This window comes from Lactuca saligna, chromosome 1, assembly GCF_052625555.1.
Source record: "Lactuca saligna cultivar CGN05327 chromosome 1, ASM5262555v1, whole genome shotgun sequence".
NCBI classification, from domain to species: Eukaryota; Viridiplantae; Streptophyta; class Magnoliopsida; order Asterales; family Asteraceae; genus Lactuca; species Lactuca saligna.
The window spans coordinates 39,315,049-39,334,118 of NC_136417.1; the positions used below are offsets into that span (position 1 = coordinate 39,315,049).

Consider the following 19,070-nt stretch of genomic DNA (forward strand, 5'->3'; position numbering starts at 1 on the left):
CTTCAATAGGATGAAGAGCAGTTGGTTGAACTTATTTTGATATGAAATTTGATGTCAGAATCATCAATTTCAAGTTTGTTGACTTTTGATTTCGAAAAGTCAAACATTGTAAAAAGTCAAACATGATTTTCGTGTGATGATTCTGTGAATTGAAGGCGGAAATCGATAGATACAAGTTGAAATTGGGTTATTGATGTCGAAATCAAGGTTGATTTGGGGTTTAATTTCGAAAGTTGTTTTTTGTTTTAGTTCTTGGTGTCGAAAACAGTTCATGTTTGCATCTTGAATGATTTTTCGGAAATCGAAGATCTTATAGTCAATATTGATGTCGATGCGTATAAGGAGAATGCGAAAGTGATCAGTGTTGATATCCAGTTCACATACGAGAAGGATTTAAGGAATTTGATTTGTAGTTGACTTTTTGGAGTCAAATAAAGCTCGACTGTATGGGAAGAAGATGTTCAAATGGTCAATTTGAATCATTCACATCTGGGAAAACATTGGAGTCAAATTAGTAACTGTTTTGAGGTCGAATTCCTTGGAAGGTGAAATTGACTTCAATATGTGCTTGGCCATTTCAAAATGTGAAAATTAAGTCATCTGACAATTCGATTTGGATTGGAGTCTTGGATTTTGGATTGATCTTCATTCGCTTTGGTTCAGTCAATTTGAGTCATTCGAATCTGATTTTGGTTTGGTATTCTCACTTGGCTTGAGTTCGCAGCTACCAGCATGTTTTGGGTTACTGAAAAACGAAGTGTGATTTTGATGGGTATCAAAGTCGATGGGTTGGAGTTACGAAGTGTGCTTTTGATGGGTATCAAAGTCGATGGGTTGGAGTTTGTTAACGAAGGGTCTGTTTTGTGATATCGACTGGGAAGGAATAATTTTCAAAGTGATGGTCGATAGGTTCATTGATGAGGTATTATAGATGAAAAGAGAAGAACGAAGATCTTGAATTGATGGTCGAATGGCTGTTTTGATATCGATGATAACAAGTTCGATTTTGAAGACTTCGCTTTTGTGATGATGAACAGGTTGTATAGGTAGTTCGTTAACGAGAAGTTAATGGTCGATGGTTCATTATCGAGGACCCGGATATGCTTTGTTATCGATGGCCAAACACGATCGGTTAACGAAGGGTTAATTGAAAAGCGGAGGATTGATGTAGCACCTGGTTTCCGGTATGTGAATTTTATTTGAGTATTTCCCTATTTTAGCCTTGGACTCAGCGAGTCATAGGTCCGACTCGCCGAGTAGGGACGAGACTCAGGACACGTTTAAGTTGGCGACTCGGCGAGTCCATATCCCGGACTCGGCGAGTCACCGCTGCTGGATGAAACCCTAAATTTCAAGGGTTTGCACCCTATTTAAACCCTCATTCCGCCCCAAACTCGTCCCCATTCACCCCCAGAACTCCCAACCTCATTTATACCCTTATTTCCTTGAGAGATTGAAGTGTTTTGGAGTGTTCTTGAAGATTTTGAGGAGAAAGAAGAGTAGATCAAGAAGAGGAGAAGGAGACCAGGCATCTTTGTGTCATCTCAACGTTTTCCTTGAGGTATAGCTCGTTTCCCCTCTGTTTTCAAGCTTGTAATCTCTTTTAGCTTAGTATGAGTCCTTCTTGGGATCTTCCCCAAGCTTGTTTGTGCTTTGTGGGTTGTAATAAGTTGTTAGCCTTTAGATCTAGGCATGATTTAGTCCCTGGAGCTTGGATCTAATGCCTTTATGGGGTCATATTGCATGAAAGCCCTAGATCTACCTCTTTTGGTGCACTTTGAGCCTTAAAATCCATATTGGTGAATATCTACACGTAAAGTTGGAAACTTTACGTGTGATTTGTGTCCTAGAAGCCCAGATCTATGAATGGCATGGACTGGAATCGAGCAAATCGGTGTATTTGATGGATGCATGGCTGCGACTCGGCGAGTCGTATATGTGACTCAACGAGTCTGGTCGTGAGTCACTGAATTGGTCCCTTTATGATGTATCGAGTTGAGCCGTGAGTCACAGGGGGTGACTCGGTGAGTTGGAAGCTGAACTCACTCATGATAGGACTCGGCGAGTCCAAGGCAATCTTCATAGATCAAGAACAGACTCGGCGAGTTGTTCATACAACTCGGCGAGTCTTAGCATAAGTGTTCTTCGGATGAAGACGAACTCGACGAGTTGTTCATACAACTCGGCGAGTAGGATGAAGAGGTTGAACGTCAGTCTAGAAGATGAACTCGTCGAGTCATAGCCTAACTCGACGAGTAGAAACAGGGACTCAGGACAATCGTCTGATAGGGACTCAACGAGTTGGAGAGCCAACTCGGCGAGTCGGGTCAACTGAAAGTTGACTCTGACATTGACTTAGAGCTAGACCAGGGGTAAAATGGTCATTTTACCAAAGGACAATTAACAGTGTTTGATTGAGTATGTTGTGGGAATTGCAGCCGGAGGATTTCCGGAGCAGCATCAGTCAGTTAGTTCCCGATCAGTTCAGCAGCTACTTTGAGGTGAGTTACCTTCCAGTAGTGGTGGGTCTAAGGCCACAATGCCGGCCCACCAGTAGGGGACGTATGATAGATGATTGTCTTTGTGATATCATCTAGGTTTGCTATTACCTAATATGTTATATGCTATCATGATACGTTATATGCGATAGTAGTAGAGTTCGGTTGTTAGGACCGCAGGGTAGTCAGATACCCCAGAAACGTCTGATAGTATGTGATGATATGTTTGTATGTTGGCATGTTATGTTATGCGATAGAGGTAGCAGGAGGGGACCAGTCCTCGAGGATCGTTTGTTAGGACCGATGGGTAGTCAGCACCCCAGAATGGCTTGACATGGGTAGTCAGCACCCCAGAATGGCTTGACACGGGTAGGACGGCACCCCAGAATGGCCGTATGGGTAGGTCGACACCCCAGAATGGTCGTACCGGGTAGTCAGGCACCCCAGAATAGCCTGGCAGTACGTATGTTATGTGTTTGTATGGTATGTGGTACGTTGGGGGAACTCACTAAGCTTTGTGCTTACGTTTACAGTTTTGTTTTCAGGTACCTCTTCACCGAAGGGGAAGGAGCCGGCGCGGTAGCGGCACATCATGCACACACTCTGGTTTCCGCATTTACGAGATTCACTGGGATTGTACTCTGATATTTTGATGGGATGTATTGTTTGACTTTTTAAAACATGGTTTGCGATGTGTTATGGTGTGATCAAACAATGTTTTTATCTATTAATGTTTTCTAAAGTAATATTTTAAAATGAAATTTTCGGACATGAAAATTGGGTCGTTACAAGTTGGTATCAGAGCCTTGGTTTGAGGGATTCGGACTCACCTTCGGGGGTGTCTGAACTCAAATCTAGGGATTTAAAGAACTTTTTTGAAAATGATTTCGAACAACGAGAAAAGAGTTTAAGATAGAACAAAAGTGTGTGTGATGTGCGCGACCGGCCGAGCTCAAGTAAGTACTCCCCAAAGTACCCATACCATTTTATGTTATGTTTATCAGCTTTTGTAGAACAGCATGCTAGAATAGGCTAAGGATCTAGGAATGATGCCTTATGTGCCTGCCTTATGTGTTCTATCTATATGTGAATTGCATGCTTGTATAGTGTAGACAGCGGTAGGGTAGCCTGTTAGGGTTTGCCTGGTAGTATAAGCTAACACGGTGTGCTAGTTCAGTTCCTCTCTATGAGAGCGGAATTGTTTGAAGTCGTTTTTCCTTGTCCGAATGTTGCTTGCTTCGTGCTAAGTGGGACTCCGAATAATGGGAATTATCCATTAGGCGAATACGTCACACCACATGTGATCATAGTTGAATAATCTTAGAGTATCGGATTTAATCCTACCGCGCAACTCTTGTTTGAGTCCAACCGTTGTAGGGACGAGTCGGGTACTCGAAGGATTATCTGAGTCTCGCCGCATGTGATGGTGTTTGGGTGATGGCTAATTGGCATTACAAGGAGGCCTGCAGCAGCTGAGGATTGAATCGGATAGAGCTGGAGGTTTCCCTAGGGCGAGCCGGGAATGAGTATAGTAGTAACTAGCCTTAGTGTAAGGGATCTGGTGGGGTCGAGGCAGTCCTTGAAGAAGGTACGGATAGATGTGGAAGGTAGTATGGGCCCGTACTACTGAAAGCAGAGGATCCGTACCCGAACCAAGGAAGGCCAAGACAAGACCAGGGAACTTGTAAGTAGCTATGATTCCTCAGGGAGCACCAGTATATCTAATGATTGTTGTGACGTATTGCAGAATGGTAGTACTTCGATCGAGGCCGGTGGACGGCGGTTCTGGAGAAGGGTCAGGTACGGGATCAGGGTCCGAGCCGATAGATGAAGGACTACGTGAGTTCATCGCGTTAGAGATCACCAGGGGCATCCTTGAGTCGACTCCCATTATCTTCGGGTCGATCAAGGAAGGGATCATGGAGTTGATGGAGGATCGCCTACGGGCATTCAGGAGTGATTTGGCATCTGGCCAGTCGGGGTCACGCACACTGTCCTTCAAGGACTTCAGGGGAAGTGGTGCGCCGGATTTCCATGGGGTAAAGGACCCCATTGCTGCCAGGCGATGGATTGCAGACATCGAGTCTGCACAACTGACTAGCTTCTGCCCCGAGGGGTCGAAGGTGAGATATGCAGCGGGGTGTTTACGGGACCGAGCCCGGGATTGGTGGGAGTCAGTGGGTGACTCGTTGGGAGCCTTAGCTATCGAGGCTATGACCTGGTCGGACTTTGTGACCAGGTTCAGGGTAGAGTTTGCGCCAGCTGTCGAGCTTCAGCAGCTGGCCAGTGAGTTTCTGGATATGAGACAGACGACGGAGACTGTGGCGGAGATCACCGCCAAGTTCCGGGAGAGGGCTTTGTTGGTGCCCCAGTATGCTGGTGACGAGGATATGAGGAGGACTCGTTATCACGATATGCTTCAAGCTGGCATCTGGGAGCATGTTAGCTTTTCGGCTTGCCCTACCTTGGACTCTATGATCGCCAGGGCAAGGGAGAGGGAGATAGATTTGGAGCACATTTGGATACGGAAATCTGAGGAGGGACAGGCAGGAGGGGCTTCGAGGAAGAAGCCCAAGGGATCAGATGGGAGGCCGAAAGGCCAGTCAGGACCGAGCCGCTGCAGGAAGTGCGGCAGGCCGCACGAGGGGGCGCGCAGGATGGGATCGTCAGGCTGCTACAAGTGCGGCAAGTTTTGGCACATCAGCAGGTATTGCACTGCTCCTGCGACAGTTTTCAGACATCGGAGTTGCTGTGTTTCCACTGCAACCAGAGGGGCCATAAGAAGGCCAATTGCCCCATATTGACAGTTTCAGCGCCAGTAAAGGCGCCAGCTCCAACGACCCTGCGGATCACGGATGGCCGTCAGGGCAAGGTAGAGGCTCCGGTGGTGAGGAGCCGAGCATTCCAGCTGACTACAGAGGAGGCACGCGCCGCGCCCGATGTGGTGACGGGTATGATTCTTTCCTTCTATCTTATGTTTTATGTTGTTATGATATTGATATGTGCTCCGTGTTTATATATATGTATTAGGATCGTTCCATGTGAACGGCATCCCAGTTCAGGTATTGTTCGACTCGGGTGCATCCCAATCGTTCGTTTCTCTTGCGCTTAGCAAGAGGTTTCATGAGACTTCAGGCGAGTTAGATTGCCCGTTAGAGGTAGAGATTGCTGACGATCGATCGGTGCAAGCATCGATGGTGTTTCGAGATTGCGTTCTGCGACTGTTTGAGGAGCGTTACCTGGTAGACTTGGTTCCCATTCCATTGCGTGGGAACAAGGTGATTATTGGCATGGATTGGTTGAGCCCTAATGGGGCAGTGATAAATTGCGCGCAGCAGCTAGTGCGAGTCAGGACCCCAAGCGGGGGAGAGTTAGTGATTCATGGCGAACGGCCACAGTGTGGACCCACTGTATGTTCAGCAGCGAGGGCTAGGCGTTATCTCCAGCAGGGATGCGCGGGATATGTCGAGTATGTGATGGATACTCGGGAGGCGGGTAAGGCGACCGTGAGCGAGGTCCCGGTGGTTCGAGATTTTGCAGATGTTTTCCCGGAGGAACTACCTGGGATACCTCCGGAGCGACAGGTAGAGTTCAGGATCGATCTTATTCCCGATGCAGCTCCGATAGCCAAAGCACCGTATCGGTTGGCCCCTCCCGAGATGCAGGAGTTGTCTACGCAGCTGCAAGAGCTGCTGGACAAGGGATTTATTCGTCCGAGCAGTTCGCCTTGGGGAGCCCCGATTCTATTTGTGAAGAAGGACGGGTCGCATCGGATGTGTATAGATTACCGGGAGTTGAATAAGGTGACGGTGAAGAACCGTTACCCACTCCCGAGGATTGATGACCTCTTTGACCAGCTTCAAGGAGCATCTTGGTTCTCCAAGATTGACTTGCGTTCGGGTTATCATCAGATGAGGGTCAGGGAGGAGGATACGCTGAAGACCGCGTTTCGGACACGTTATGGCCACTATGAGTTTGTGGTGATGCCGTTTGGGCTCACCAATGCTCCTGCCGCGTTCATGGATCTCATGAACCGCGTTTGCAGACCTATGCTGGATCGGTCTGTGATAGTCTTTATCGATGACATCCTGGTTTATTCCAAAACCCAGGAGGAGCATGAGGAGCATCTGAGGGAGGTGTTGGAGACCCTGAGGAGGGAGAGCTTGTATGTCAAGTTCTCCAAGTGCGAGTTCTGGCTGCGCGAGGTGCAGTTTCTTGGGCACCTCGTCAACCAGAACGGGATTCTGGTCGATCCGGCCAAGGTTGAGGCCGTGATGAGATGGGAGGTTCCGAAGTCTCCATCTGAGATTCTGAGTTTCCTAGGATTGGCGGGCTACTATCGGAGATTTATCCAAGATTTCTCCAAGATAGCCATACCCCTGACACGACTGACGAAGAAAGTTGTGGTCTTTCGGTGGGGACCCGAGCAGCAGGCTGCGTTTGAGATGCTGAGACATAAATTGTGTGAGGCGCCGATCTTAGCCCTGCCTGAGGGCGTAGAGGATTTTGTGGTTTATTGTGATGCGTCCATTTCGGGGTTGGGCGCAGTTCTGATGCAGAGGGGGCATGTCATTGCCTACGCTTCGAGGCAGCTCAAGCCCCACGAGGCGAACTACCCGACGCACGATTTGGAGTTGGGGGCCATGGTCTTCGCCCTCAAGATTTGGCGACATTACCTCTACGGGGTTCGTTGTACCATCTACACGGACCACAAGAGTCTGAGGTATCTCATGGACCAGCCGAATCTGAACATGAGGCAGCGTCGGTGGTTGGATGTGGTGAAGGATTATGATTGCGAGATCCTTTACCACCCGGGGAAGGCCAACGTGGTGGCCGATGCGCTTAGCCGCAAGGCGGCGCCGATCAGGGACGTATGCCTGAGGATGACCGTAGTGACTCCCCTATTGGAGCAAATTCGGGAGGCTCAACAGGAGGCTATCAAGGAGGAGCATCGGAAGAGCGAGCGCGTGGTGGGTCAGGTATCCTCTTTTGATTATGATAACCGGGGTCTATTGACACTACACCATAGGGTGTGGGTGCCGTATCACGGGGGCGTCTGCCAGATTTTGATGGATGAGGCGCACAAGTCCCGATTCTCTATCCATCCCGGGGCAACGAAGATGTATAGGGATCTTCGTCTGAACTATTGGTGGCCCTGCATGAAGCAGGATGTGGCATGGTACGTAGAGCGGTGCTTGACCTGCAGGAAGGTCAAGGCCGAACATCAGAGACCGCATGGTAAGATGCAGCCGTTGGACATTCCACTGTGGAAATGGGAAGATATCACCATGGATTTTATTACAAAGCTTCCCAGAACCGCGCGTGGAGTGGATTCGATTTGGGTCATCGTGGACCGATTGACCAAGAGTGCTCACTTTATTCCGATTCAGGAGAGCATATCGGCCGAGAAGTTGGCCGATATCTATATCAGGGAAATCGTGGCGCGGCACGGGGTGCCGGTATCGGTGATCTCGGATAGGGATGTACATTTCACTTTCAGATTTTGGAAGAAGTTTCATGACGAGTTGGGCACTCGATTGCATTTTAGCACCGCCTTTCACCCGCAGACAGATGGTCAGAGTGAGCGGACCATCCAGACTTTGGAGGACATGTTGCGGGCGTGTGTGTTGGATTTCGGTGGTAGCTGGGATACCTATCTTCCCTTGGCTGAGTTCTCCTACAACAACAGCTATCACGCGAGTATTGACCGACCACCGTTCGAGATGTTGTACGGGCGGAGGTGCAGAACCTCGATATGTTGGGGTGAAGTTGGCCAGAGAGTCATGGGAAGCACCGAGGTGGTGCTAGAGACGACCGAGAGGATCCAGCAGGTTCGGAGCAGACTTCAGACTGCTCAGAGTCGGCAGAAAAGTTACGCCGATAAGCGTCGATCCGACTTGGAGTTCCAAGTCGGGGATATGGTTCTCCTGAAAGTGTCGCCTTGGAAAGGCGTCATTCGATTCAGGAAGCGGGGCAAGTTGGGCCCAAGATTCATCAGGCCGTTCAGGGTTGTAGCCCGGGTGGGCAAGGTGGCGTATAGGCTGGATCTGCCAGTCGAGCTTAGTCAGATCCACAGCACTTTCCATGTTTCGCAGCTACGGAAGTGCCTGGTGGACGATTCAGCAGTAGTACCATTGGAGGATATTCAGGTTGATGACAGCTTGAATTACATTGAGCGCCCAGTCGCAATACTCGACAGGAAGTCAAAGGCTTTGAGGAACAAGATGGTAGAACTAGTGAAGGTGCAATGGCAGCACCGCAAGGGTTCGGAATGGACTTGGGAGCCGATGGACGAGATGATGGAGCATTACCCCGAGCTGTTTCAGGATCGAGCAACAGACTTCGAGGACGAAGTCTAACATAAGTGGGGGAGATTTGTAGCACCTGGTTTCCGGTATGTGAATTTTATTTGAGTATTTCCCTATTTTAGCCTTGGACTCGGCGAGTCTCAGGACACGTTTAAGTTAACGACTCGGCGAGTCACCGCTGCTGGATGAAACCCTAAATTTCAAGGGTTTGCACCCTATTTAAACCCTCATTCCGCCCCAAACTCGTCCCCATTCACCCCCAGAACTCCCAACCTCGTTTATACCCTTATTTCCTTGAGAGATTGAAGTGTTTTGGAGTGTTCTTGAAGATTTTGAGGAGAAAGAAGAGTAGATCAAGAAGAGGAGAAGGAGACCAGGCATCTTTGTGTCATCTCAACGTTTTCCTTGAGGTATAGCTCGTTTCCCCTCTGTTTTCAAGCTTGTAATCTCTTTTAGCTTCATATGAGTCCTTCTTGGGCTCTTCCCCAAGCTTGTTTGTGCTTTGTGGGTTGTAATAAGTTGTTAGCCTTTAGATCTAGGCATGATTTAGTCCCTGGAGCTTGGATCTAATGCCTTTATGGGGTCATATTGCATGAAAGCCCTAGATCTACCTCTTTTGGTGCACTTTGAGCCTTAAAATCCATATTGGTGAATATCTACACGTAAAGTTGGAAACTTTACGTGTGATTTGTGTCCTAGAAGCCCAGATCTGTGAATGGCATGGACTGGAATCGAGCAAATCGGTGTATTTGATGGATGCATGGCTGCGACTCGGCGAGTCGTATATGTGACTCGACGAGTCTGGTCGCGAGTCACTGAATTGGTCCCTTTATGATGTATCGAGTTGAGCCGTGAGTCACAGGGGGTGACTCGGTGAGTTGGAAGCTGAACTCACTCATGATAGGACTCGGCGAGTCAATGCCCTGACTCGGCGAGTCCAAGGCAATCTTCATAGATCAAGAACAGACTCGGCGAGTTGTTCATACAACTCGGCGAGTCTTAGCATAAGTGTTCTTCGGATGAAGACGAACTCGACGAGTTGTTCATACAACTCGGCGAGTAGGATGAAGAGGTTGAACGTCAGTCTAGAAGATGAACTCGTCGAGTCATAGCCTAACTCGACGAGTAGAAACAGGGACTCAGGACAATCGTCTGATAGGGACTCGGCGAGTCGGGTCAACTGAAAGTTGACTCTGACATTGACTTAGAGCTAGACCAGGGGTAAAATGGTCATTTTACCAAAGGACAGTTAACAGTGTTTGATTGAGTATGTTGTGGGAATTGCAGCTGGAGGATTTCCGGAGCAGCAGCAGTCAGTTAGTTCCCGATCAGTTCAGCAGCTACTTTGAGGTGAGTTACCTTCCAGTAGTGGTGGGTCTAAGGCCACAATGCCGGCCCACCAGTAGGGGACGTATGATAGATGATTGTCTTTGTGATATCATCTAGGTTTGCTATTACCTAATATGTTATATGCTATCATGATACGTTATATGCGATAGTAGTAGAGTTCGGTTGTTAGGACCGCAGGGTAGTCAGATACCCCAGAAACGTCTGACAGTATGTGATGATATGTTTGTATGTTGGCATGTTATGTTATGCGATAGAGGTAGCAGGAGGGGACCAGTCCTCGAGGATCGGTTGTTAGGACCGATGGGTAGTCAGCACCCCAGAATGGATTGACATGGGTAGTCAGCACCCCAGAATGGCTTGACACGGGTAGGACGGCACCCCAGAATGGCCGTATGGGTAGGTCGACACCCCAGAATGGTCGTACCGGGTAGTCAGGCACCCCAGAATAGCCTGGCAGTACGTATGTTATGTGTTTGTATGGTATGTGGTACGTTGGGGGAACTCACTAAGCTTTGTGCTTACGTTTACAGTTTTGTTTTCAGGTACCTCTTCACCGAAGGGGAAGGAGCCGACGCGGTAGCGGCACATCATGCACACACTCTGGTTTCCGCATTTACGAGATTCACTGGGATTGTACTTTGATATTTTGATGGGATGTATGATTTGACTTTTTAAAACATGGTTTGCGATGTGTTATGGTGTGATCAAACAATGTTTTTATCTATTAATGTTTTCTAAAGTAATATTTTAAAATGAAATTTTCGGACATGAAAATTGGGTCGTTACAATTGAATTTTGGGTTGATCAATCATGCATCGTTATTGAGGATACAGAGGAAAAGCGAACAGGGTAACGATTGGGGAAGAAAACAATTATTTTCAGTTTGGGTTCCCTCGTCTTTTAAAGAGTTGACATAAATGGTCCAACTTGAACATTGGTGTAAAAAGTTTGTGAAAAAGGAATAACTTCTCATTTAGTCCCTGTAGTTTTGAAGACTTGGCAAAAAATACCTCACTTCAAAATTGGACTAAAATGCTAAGAAATTGAAGAATTTACAAGTTCAGCCCCTACAGTTAATGCAACTTAACGCTTTATACCCAGTTTCGCAAACCGGGGAGTGTTTCACAATTTAGATTATTTTTGGTGCAACGGGAATCTGCAGAATTTTGAAAGTGGCAGCTTTTACCCGGATTTTGGAAATTCTTGCAACTCTCACTACAAACTAAATGATATTTAGTGGCATAATGTTTTAGTGGCATTTTTTTTTGTGCCACTATATTATGTTTTTAGTGGCACATTCTAAATGTCATTATAAAAATTAATGGATTTAATGGCACTTAACATTTTATGTCACTAAAAATCATATATATTAGTGACATAATAATTTTTAATCTCACTAAAGTTAACCATTTAAGCTATTATTTTTGTTTGCCTAGTTGTTTCCCACCAGTAATTTGTCATTTAGATTGTCAGTGTTTAGTATTCTCTCGTTACAATTTCATTTAACTGGTAAGTTAGGGTAAAAAAGGTAAATGCTCCCAAAAATATGTTATGCTGAAGTAAAGTTATCACATCGTTGAGCTCGCATTTTCATTGACGTCTCTGTGTTCATATTCTTCGTCGTAATACGGGTCGTTGATAAATGAAGGGCTTTTTTCTCTGCAGTTGAAGACGAGGCTCACCAGGCAGAACTCCGCTACCTGACGATGGAGGACATTTGTGCATCGAGGGAAGATTATGCTAGTAATAGGTCAAAATTGTTGCCGTTTTCCCCAATTCAAAGTCAAAGTTTCCACACAGGTTGCAACAACACTAATATTTGTCTGTCGTACCCCAACCATTGACAATTCCCAATGATGAATTGCGGTTTCTGGCCAAAGCTTATAGCAAAGGAGTTGAACAGTAAGTTTCTGACATTTTTGAATCATAAAGGAGAAAATGATTATGCGTATTGTGAAATTAAATCTGGAAACTATAGTTGCAGATCTGATAGGATTCCGATGAATTCCAACAGTCATGGAATCTTAATATCATCTAAAGCTTGTACTTATCATCATCGTAATTGTTATCCTAAAGGCATAAACGAAGAAACAGATGGTGGTGATTTCAGGTTAGATATGCCGGCTAGGAGTACACCTACCACCGCCTCCACGAGCCATACACTCAATCCCAAAAGGTTTAGCCACGTCGATATATTTGATTTTGCGTTTGTATTTCCTTTGGAGTTTCAGTTTTCACCTCTCCGTCATTTCATTCACTTAACAAAAATCTTCGCCGGAAATTTCCATGGCAAGGGCAGAAAGCAACAACGCTAATGTTCGTCCACTTCCCCGACCACCTGCACCTCCGAGATAAGTGTCTAGTCGCCAAAGTTTGGATAAATCAGATAGGCAATCGATAAAAGGACAATGACAGAAAAGGTAACTCCTCGGATGTGGTACTTATGGTAGTGTATATGAAGCAATCAATTGGTATGTCATCTACAATCACCACGAACAGAACTCAAAATACCTTCTTCTCATCTTCTGCCCTGTGCTTTATACATTTAAATTCTTTCTAGTGATGAGACCGGAAGATTTTACGCAATGAAAGAAGTTGACATCAACCCAGACGACCCAATTAGAGCAGGTAATTCTTCTTAAGCTCAAGTTTTATCATTATTTGTTCATTATCAAGATTATAATATATTTCTTTGTTTTGATTTATACATGAAGGTGGGTGAAACTGAATATGATTGAAGATAATGTAGTATGAAAAGTTTATTTAAAATTATTACTTTTATTCACCTCATGAAATAAGAGTTCTATGAACTTTAGAACATCCAAACATTGTAAATATTTGGGTCCTGAAATTGAAATTTCTTTAAATTTCATTAGTATAGGCTCCATCCAATATTTAAAATGTATTTATTGATATAATTCTATCATCACTACAGAATCTGTAGATAGAAATTTCGTACGTCGTATTCTCTTAGGATTGGCTTATTCTCTTAGGATTGGCTTATTTGCACAGCAAGAAGATTTTTCTTAGATGATTATTATGCTTCACCCTTCACATACGTAACATATATTTCTTGATAATTGGAATTATAATGGATTAATAGTAGCTATATTAATATACAAGTATGATATAGATCTATTATATAGGGATATTAAATGAGCAAATTTGCTTTTTGATGCATACAGGATGGTGAAGTGAAGCTTGCAGACTTTGGATTAGCAAAATATGTGAGTTGAAAATAGTAAAAATATTTATTAAATTACTTTTTTTAAAGTAAATTACAGGTATGTAGTTTTCACTAAATTACTTTTTTTAAAGTAAATTACAATTTTATTCCTTTAGTTTATCTTATTTTCATCTGTGGTCCCTAAATTTTCCTTTTTGCAATTTTGATCCTTTATTGAGGTTTTTATAATGGTTTTGGTTCCTGCTCTAAGTAAATGACTATATCATCCTCTCCTCTCTACCTTTTCATGTCGCTTTCCCATTAAACATACAATATAATAATGATACAAATTTAAAACAAATAACATATATTTATATTTAAAAAATAGATAAAGGGTAATAGAGTCATTTTCCTTGGAGTAGGGACTAAAAGTGTTACAAAAACTTCAAATAATGACTAAAATTAGGGACCAAAAATGAAAAACAAACTAAACTAAGGGACAAACGTGTATATAAGTTTTCTTTTACTATTTAAAAGCTACATAACTAACAAAAATACAGTGTGGTGAGCAAAACATATACATGCAAATTTGTCCATTATATTAGAATTTCTAATCAGACCTAACATTTTCATCAAGAATGACCATTTTATTTGATATATCCACTTTTGCCCTTATGAATAATCTTCTTGGTGTACTTAATGTATTTTTTTTTTTTGAAATGCATTCTTTTGGTTCATTTATACAAGAGTAACAGGAAGTATGGAGAGTTGAAGACTAATGACATATTATTTAGTAAGGTGGACATTTTGGTAATTTTCTAAAATAGTAGTTGTAGTGACTTATGTTTTCTTTAATTTATTTTAGGTGGTGTCAGGTAGCACTTCTACAGTTCCATGCAACTCTAACTCAATCAACCAAAGATCATCTTTTGAAAGTCATCATAACGATGACAATTAGTTTTATTTGCTTTCATCTTATGTTAGTTATTATAGACATAATTGACTTCTATTTAATTATATATTATTTATTTTCTAAATTGTGTTTTACTTAACCGTATTTTGAATTTTTTGTGTTTGTTTTTTGCAGGAAATTGTTAGTATTGGGAAATAAGTTCTATCTACAATTAAGTTTAAAGTTTTTCCTTTTTTTGTTTTTTTTGTTCATTACTTTATGTTTAGCATGTATTTGGTTCCACATTTAGAAGTATTTGACTAATTATAATTCTAAAGGTTTAAAAATAGTGATGAAAAACAATAGAAACTTTATTATTTTCTGCGTGCTACAATCTAATTATTTATTTTATTTTATATTTTAGATAAAAGTTATGTAGATATTAGTAGCCTAAACTATAAAATCTCATGAGTATTTACCAACATAAAATGTGCAACAAAATGTTTTTTTTTGTATTGTGGCTAATAAAAAGTGCCACTAAAAGTAGCATTCAATGGCATAAAATATATGCCACAAAAAACTTTTTTTCTACGGTGACAAATATAAAAGTGTCACTAAAAACCTAAAAACTACAGCGACAAAAGTTATAAGTACCGCTAAAACCTTTTAGTGGGAGCGTTTCTAGTGGTATTTATTATTTGTGACGCTGATTCTTCAAGAAGTCTTTAGTGATATTTTTTAAAGGTTTTAGTGGCACTTTTGTATGCCACTAAATGACATATTTTTTTGTAGTGGAAGAAGCTCGGTTTGGCCTTATTTTACTTTTTGGTTTGGGTGATTTGGAAAACTCGGAACTCTTTGATTTTCAAGAAGATGAGATATTCTCCAATGAAGGCGGCAGATGATTTTCAATTGAAAGCGTTTAATTGGATGAAACGCACATCACATTTTAATTTTATTAGTTGGTTGGATTTGTGCATTTCTCTTTTTAAAGCGTGTAACTTATAATGCTTGTACTTTATTTTGTCTAGCTTCTTACTAGCCTTTTTATGATATCTGCTGTTTAAAATAAATAAATAAATAAATAAAATAAAAACTAATTAACTTATAATATAACCAACGTATATAACTGTCATAACCGTCACGAGTCTAGCTTATAACTTCAACAAATATTGCCCTCAAGCATAGATATGATTGCCGCCATTTCCTCACATATGTGGTTTGGCATACTTGATCTTTGCCGTCCGTAGTTGGCCATAATTATATCAGGGTGTCTTTATTGGTGGGTGGGGCGTTATGTATTAATTAACTCCATTATAAATACTTCACTAAACCCATTCTTCATACATCATCAAAGTTTGATAATGATGAGAATATACTTACAGAAAAAAGCGTATAAACGTTGAGTAGATTGAACTTCATCGGAGAAAAACGGAAACCGAAATCAAACTGAATGTGGAAGTTAGCATTCGATATAAACATTAACTTCAACATTCAGTTTGATTTCGGTATCAAACGCTAACTTCCACATTCAGTTTGATTTTGGTTTCCATTTTTCTTCGATGATCTTCAATCTACTTAACATTTATACATTTTTTGTATAAGTAAATTCTCATCATCATTAGTTTTTTTGGCTATTTTAAAATTTTTTAATGTTTAATGTATTCTTGCACCACAATTGGTCCGAAAAGTTCTGGTCGGGTTTGAAGTATTAAGAGTAAATTACTGAAATCGTCCTTGTGGTTTGGTCAAAGTTGCACGTTTGGTTTCTAACTTTTTTTTTCACTCAGATCGTCCATGTGGTTTGATTTTGTTGCGTTTTTCGTCCCTGTGGTTTGATTTTGTTGCATTTTTCGTCCCTTACATATATAAAGTTAGGGACCAAACATGCAACTTTTAACAAACCATAGGGACGAAAAACGCAACAAAAGCAAACCACAAGGACGATCGAGTGCAAAAAAAAAAAGTTAGGGACCACAAGGACGATCCGAGTGCAAAAAAAAAGCAAACCACATGGACGATTTCAGTAATTTACTCAAGTATTAAATGTGTTCGTGTATGTATAAAATGATATTTTGGATCTGATTTTACTTATTTATATTTAATTATTTGTGGCTTCCAACAGCTAGCGCTGGTGGCAAGTCATGCTGTGAATCCTGATGTTTACCGGAAGTGTGTATTGCCAAACAGTCCTATGCCCAAAGCAATCAAGGATCTTGTACACACTACATGGGTTAATCTTTATTTCTGATTTCTTTATCGTTTCTCCTTTCATACATTAATCTCTAAAAATTTGGGGCGTAATTTTTCACTTCGAGTAGTTTTTTCTGATTTCTATATTGTCAGCAATGTTGTAGTTTCTTTTATTGCCAATTAAAACTGAATGTAGTGAGTGTGTGTCTTTTATTGCCAAAGCTGAATCCTGATGCTTACGCTGTCTTTTATTGTCAAAGTTGTAGTGTTTCTCTTCATTTGGCATTTCAAACATCTGATTTCTGATTTATTTGGGTTCTATACTAATAAACACACAGCATGAAAAACGCGTTACACCTATATATGTAGTGTGTCTGTCTTTTCAAGACAATCTATAAGGTTTTACTAATCACACACTTGTTTTTACGGAGTTGCTGCATCCTTCTGTATGTTCGGTTTATCAATGTTTGTAAGGTATAAATTTATAACGTTTATACATAAACTTATTCTAAAATAGCATAGCTCCAATCATTAACAATCATTAACCTTATAGCACTTTTGTTTTTTGAAGGAAAAATCTTTTCTGTTCATTTAACTGCTTCTAATTATATTTATCTAATGTCCCAAACAAAACTTTAACCATCGACCTTAAAGTACTCTACTCATAAACTGCTTCTAATTATATTTTATATATCTTATGTCCCAAACAAAACTTTAACCATTGAAGTTAAAAAGGAGGACAAGATTTAATATTGTTGGATAAGAAGGGCTTTGGTACTTTTGTTTGTCGTATTATCTTTCCAATAAATTAATTTATTAAATAAAACACTATGAGCTTAAACTTTCTTAAATCATTAACCGTTATTTTAAAATCTTCTTTTTATATTAACTTATTCACCATCGTCTTCGTAAAAAAAATTATAAATCTCTATCATCTGATTTGTAATTTTTTTTAGTACATATATATAATATAAATATAAAGTTAAAATATTGTACTTAGCAGATTAATACAAAACGATCACTAATTAAATTGGGAGAAAGAACGTTGATAAATTTGATAATAGGATTATACAAGGAAAGTATAATGATAAAAATCTATCTAATGTGTTTTTCCTGTTAATATTATTAGTATGGAACCCAGACAACGTGATCTTCAGGCAAGAAATGACAAACTGGGACACTTCCTGGTTTCACTTTAAGCACTTTAAAAGCCAAATGTTTCGGGTTCCATTTCGAGGTGTCTTTATGGCAAACTGCCACTGCTTTTGCTTTATTACCATTCTCTCCCACCAAAGAAACAACATACGCTCGAGTGCCAACAGTTTTGTGGCAATAAAACACAGCGTAAGCGTAGTTTTTCCTATGGCAAACCACAGCTCTATCTGCTACAAGTTTCTTAGCTCCCTCAATCGTATACTTCTGCAATGGAGTACTTTCTTTAACGTTTACTTCTGTTGAGATCGCTTTCACTTTTTTACCCAATTTTGTAGTACTAAAATCCACCATCGATTCTAATGACGTTGCGCAATATTTTTCCTCACCTTTGATGCCTTCGCTCTCACATTGGGTTAGTGTTTGCTTCATGATTTTAGCTTCCAGTGAGTCGGGTTTTATCGAAAACTTGTTGTAGATTTGTGGAAGTTTGTTTGATGAAAAGGGTATCGAGTCAGCTGTCTGTCGAGGTAAAAAGGTTGGTTTTTGGGTTGGATCGACTTTTGTGAAATGTAACTTCATTTCCTTGCCTTGATGCAAGTCGTTTTCCAAGAAGAACAAAGCTACATTTGGATCATCTTTGAGTTGATCAGCAGAGGCAGCGTAGAGGTAATTGAATGGATCGGGTCCTGGATGTACACCTACGCAAACGGGCTTCCCTCTGTGGGTTGTGTGTACAGCGACACCACCTCTTCCGACACCAACATCCGTTTGATCCCCTGGTGTTCCGGCGCCCACCTCCACACCACGACTCCCAACTCCGACCATGGTGTACTTCTCGTCCGTCCATCCTGTTATAAATCATCAAATTAAGTTATATCGATCCAGAAACAATGCATGAAGAGCACGAATTGAAAGAATTAATAGAGATTAACCTGCAGTGTACACAAGATCCTTGACTGATTTGGGCATAGGACTGTTTGGCAGCATAGACTTCCAGTAAACATCAGGAGTCACTGCATGGCATCCCAGAAGTGCTAGCTGATATTCAAACCACAAATAATTAAACATAACCGAGATTAATTAACCCTAAAGTTTCAAACATATATACACACACGCACACTATAGATATACACATATCAAGATATTCCAGCTTTAGTTAGCTGATATATCATGGAGAAGAAACACATTGTATGCAGTTCATTTGAGAGAAATAGAAAGACGTTAAAGATTCAGATTTTGAAGATACCAACAACTTATGTATACTCACAGAAAGAAGTGTGGAAACGTGGAGAAGACTGAACTTCATTGGAAGAAGAAAGACAGAAATCGAATGAAACCGAATGTAGAAGTTTGAGTTTGATGATGTATGAAGAGTGGGTTTGATGATGTATGAAGAAGGGGTTTGATGAAGGATTTATAGTAGAGTCAATATTAATACAAAATGAAACACTCACCCATGACGATGATGGGTTATAATTATATCTCTACAACAACCTCCTGCAAAAAGA

The 19,070-nt window shown here is 41.7% G+C and overlaps 1 protein-coding gene and 1 long non-coding RNA gene across 7 annotated transcripts; one reads left to right on the forward strand and one right to left on the reverse strand.

The window, feature by feature from the left end:
• Positions 1-11,720: 11,720 nt before the first annotated feature.
• Positions 11,721-14,591, forward strand: LOC145033428 (uncharacterized). 6 transcript variants are annotated; one of them, XR_013677546.1, is made up of 4 exons: positions 11,721-12,058; positions 12,135-12,784; positions 13,342-14,301; positions 14,410-14,591. It is a non-coding gene; the product is annotated as an uncharacterized LOC145033428 (long non-coding RNA). The 6 variants fall into 6 exon arrangements; XR_013677555.1 differs by having other exon boundaries at positions 11,722-12,058; positions 13,342-14,132; XR_013677557.1 differs by lacking the exon at positions 14,410-14,591 and having other exon boundaries at positions 11,722-12,058; positions 13,342-14,120; positions 14,188-14,403.
• Positions 14,592-17,448: 2,857 nt separating this feature from the next.
• On the reverse strand, positions 17,449-19,070 carry LOC145033452 (BURP domain protein RD22-like). The gene is made up of 3 exons (XM_078982062.1): positions 18,830-19,070; positions 18,495-18,600; positions 17,449-18,410 (listed from the first exon to the last, which is right to left on the reverse strand). Exons 1-3 carry the CDS (start codon positions 18,866-18,868, stop codon positions 17,533-17,535), a joined length of 1,023 nt encoding a protein of 340 aa, XP_078838188.1. The 5' UTR covers positions 18,869-19,070; the 3' UTR covers positions 17,449-17,532.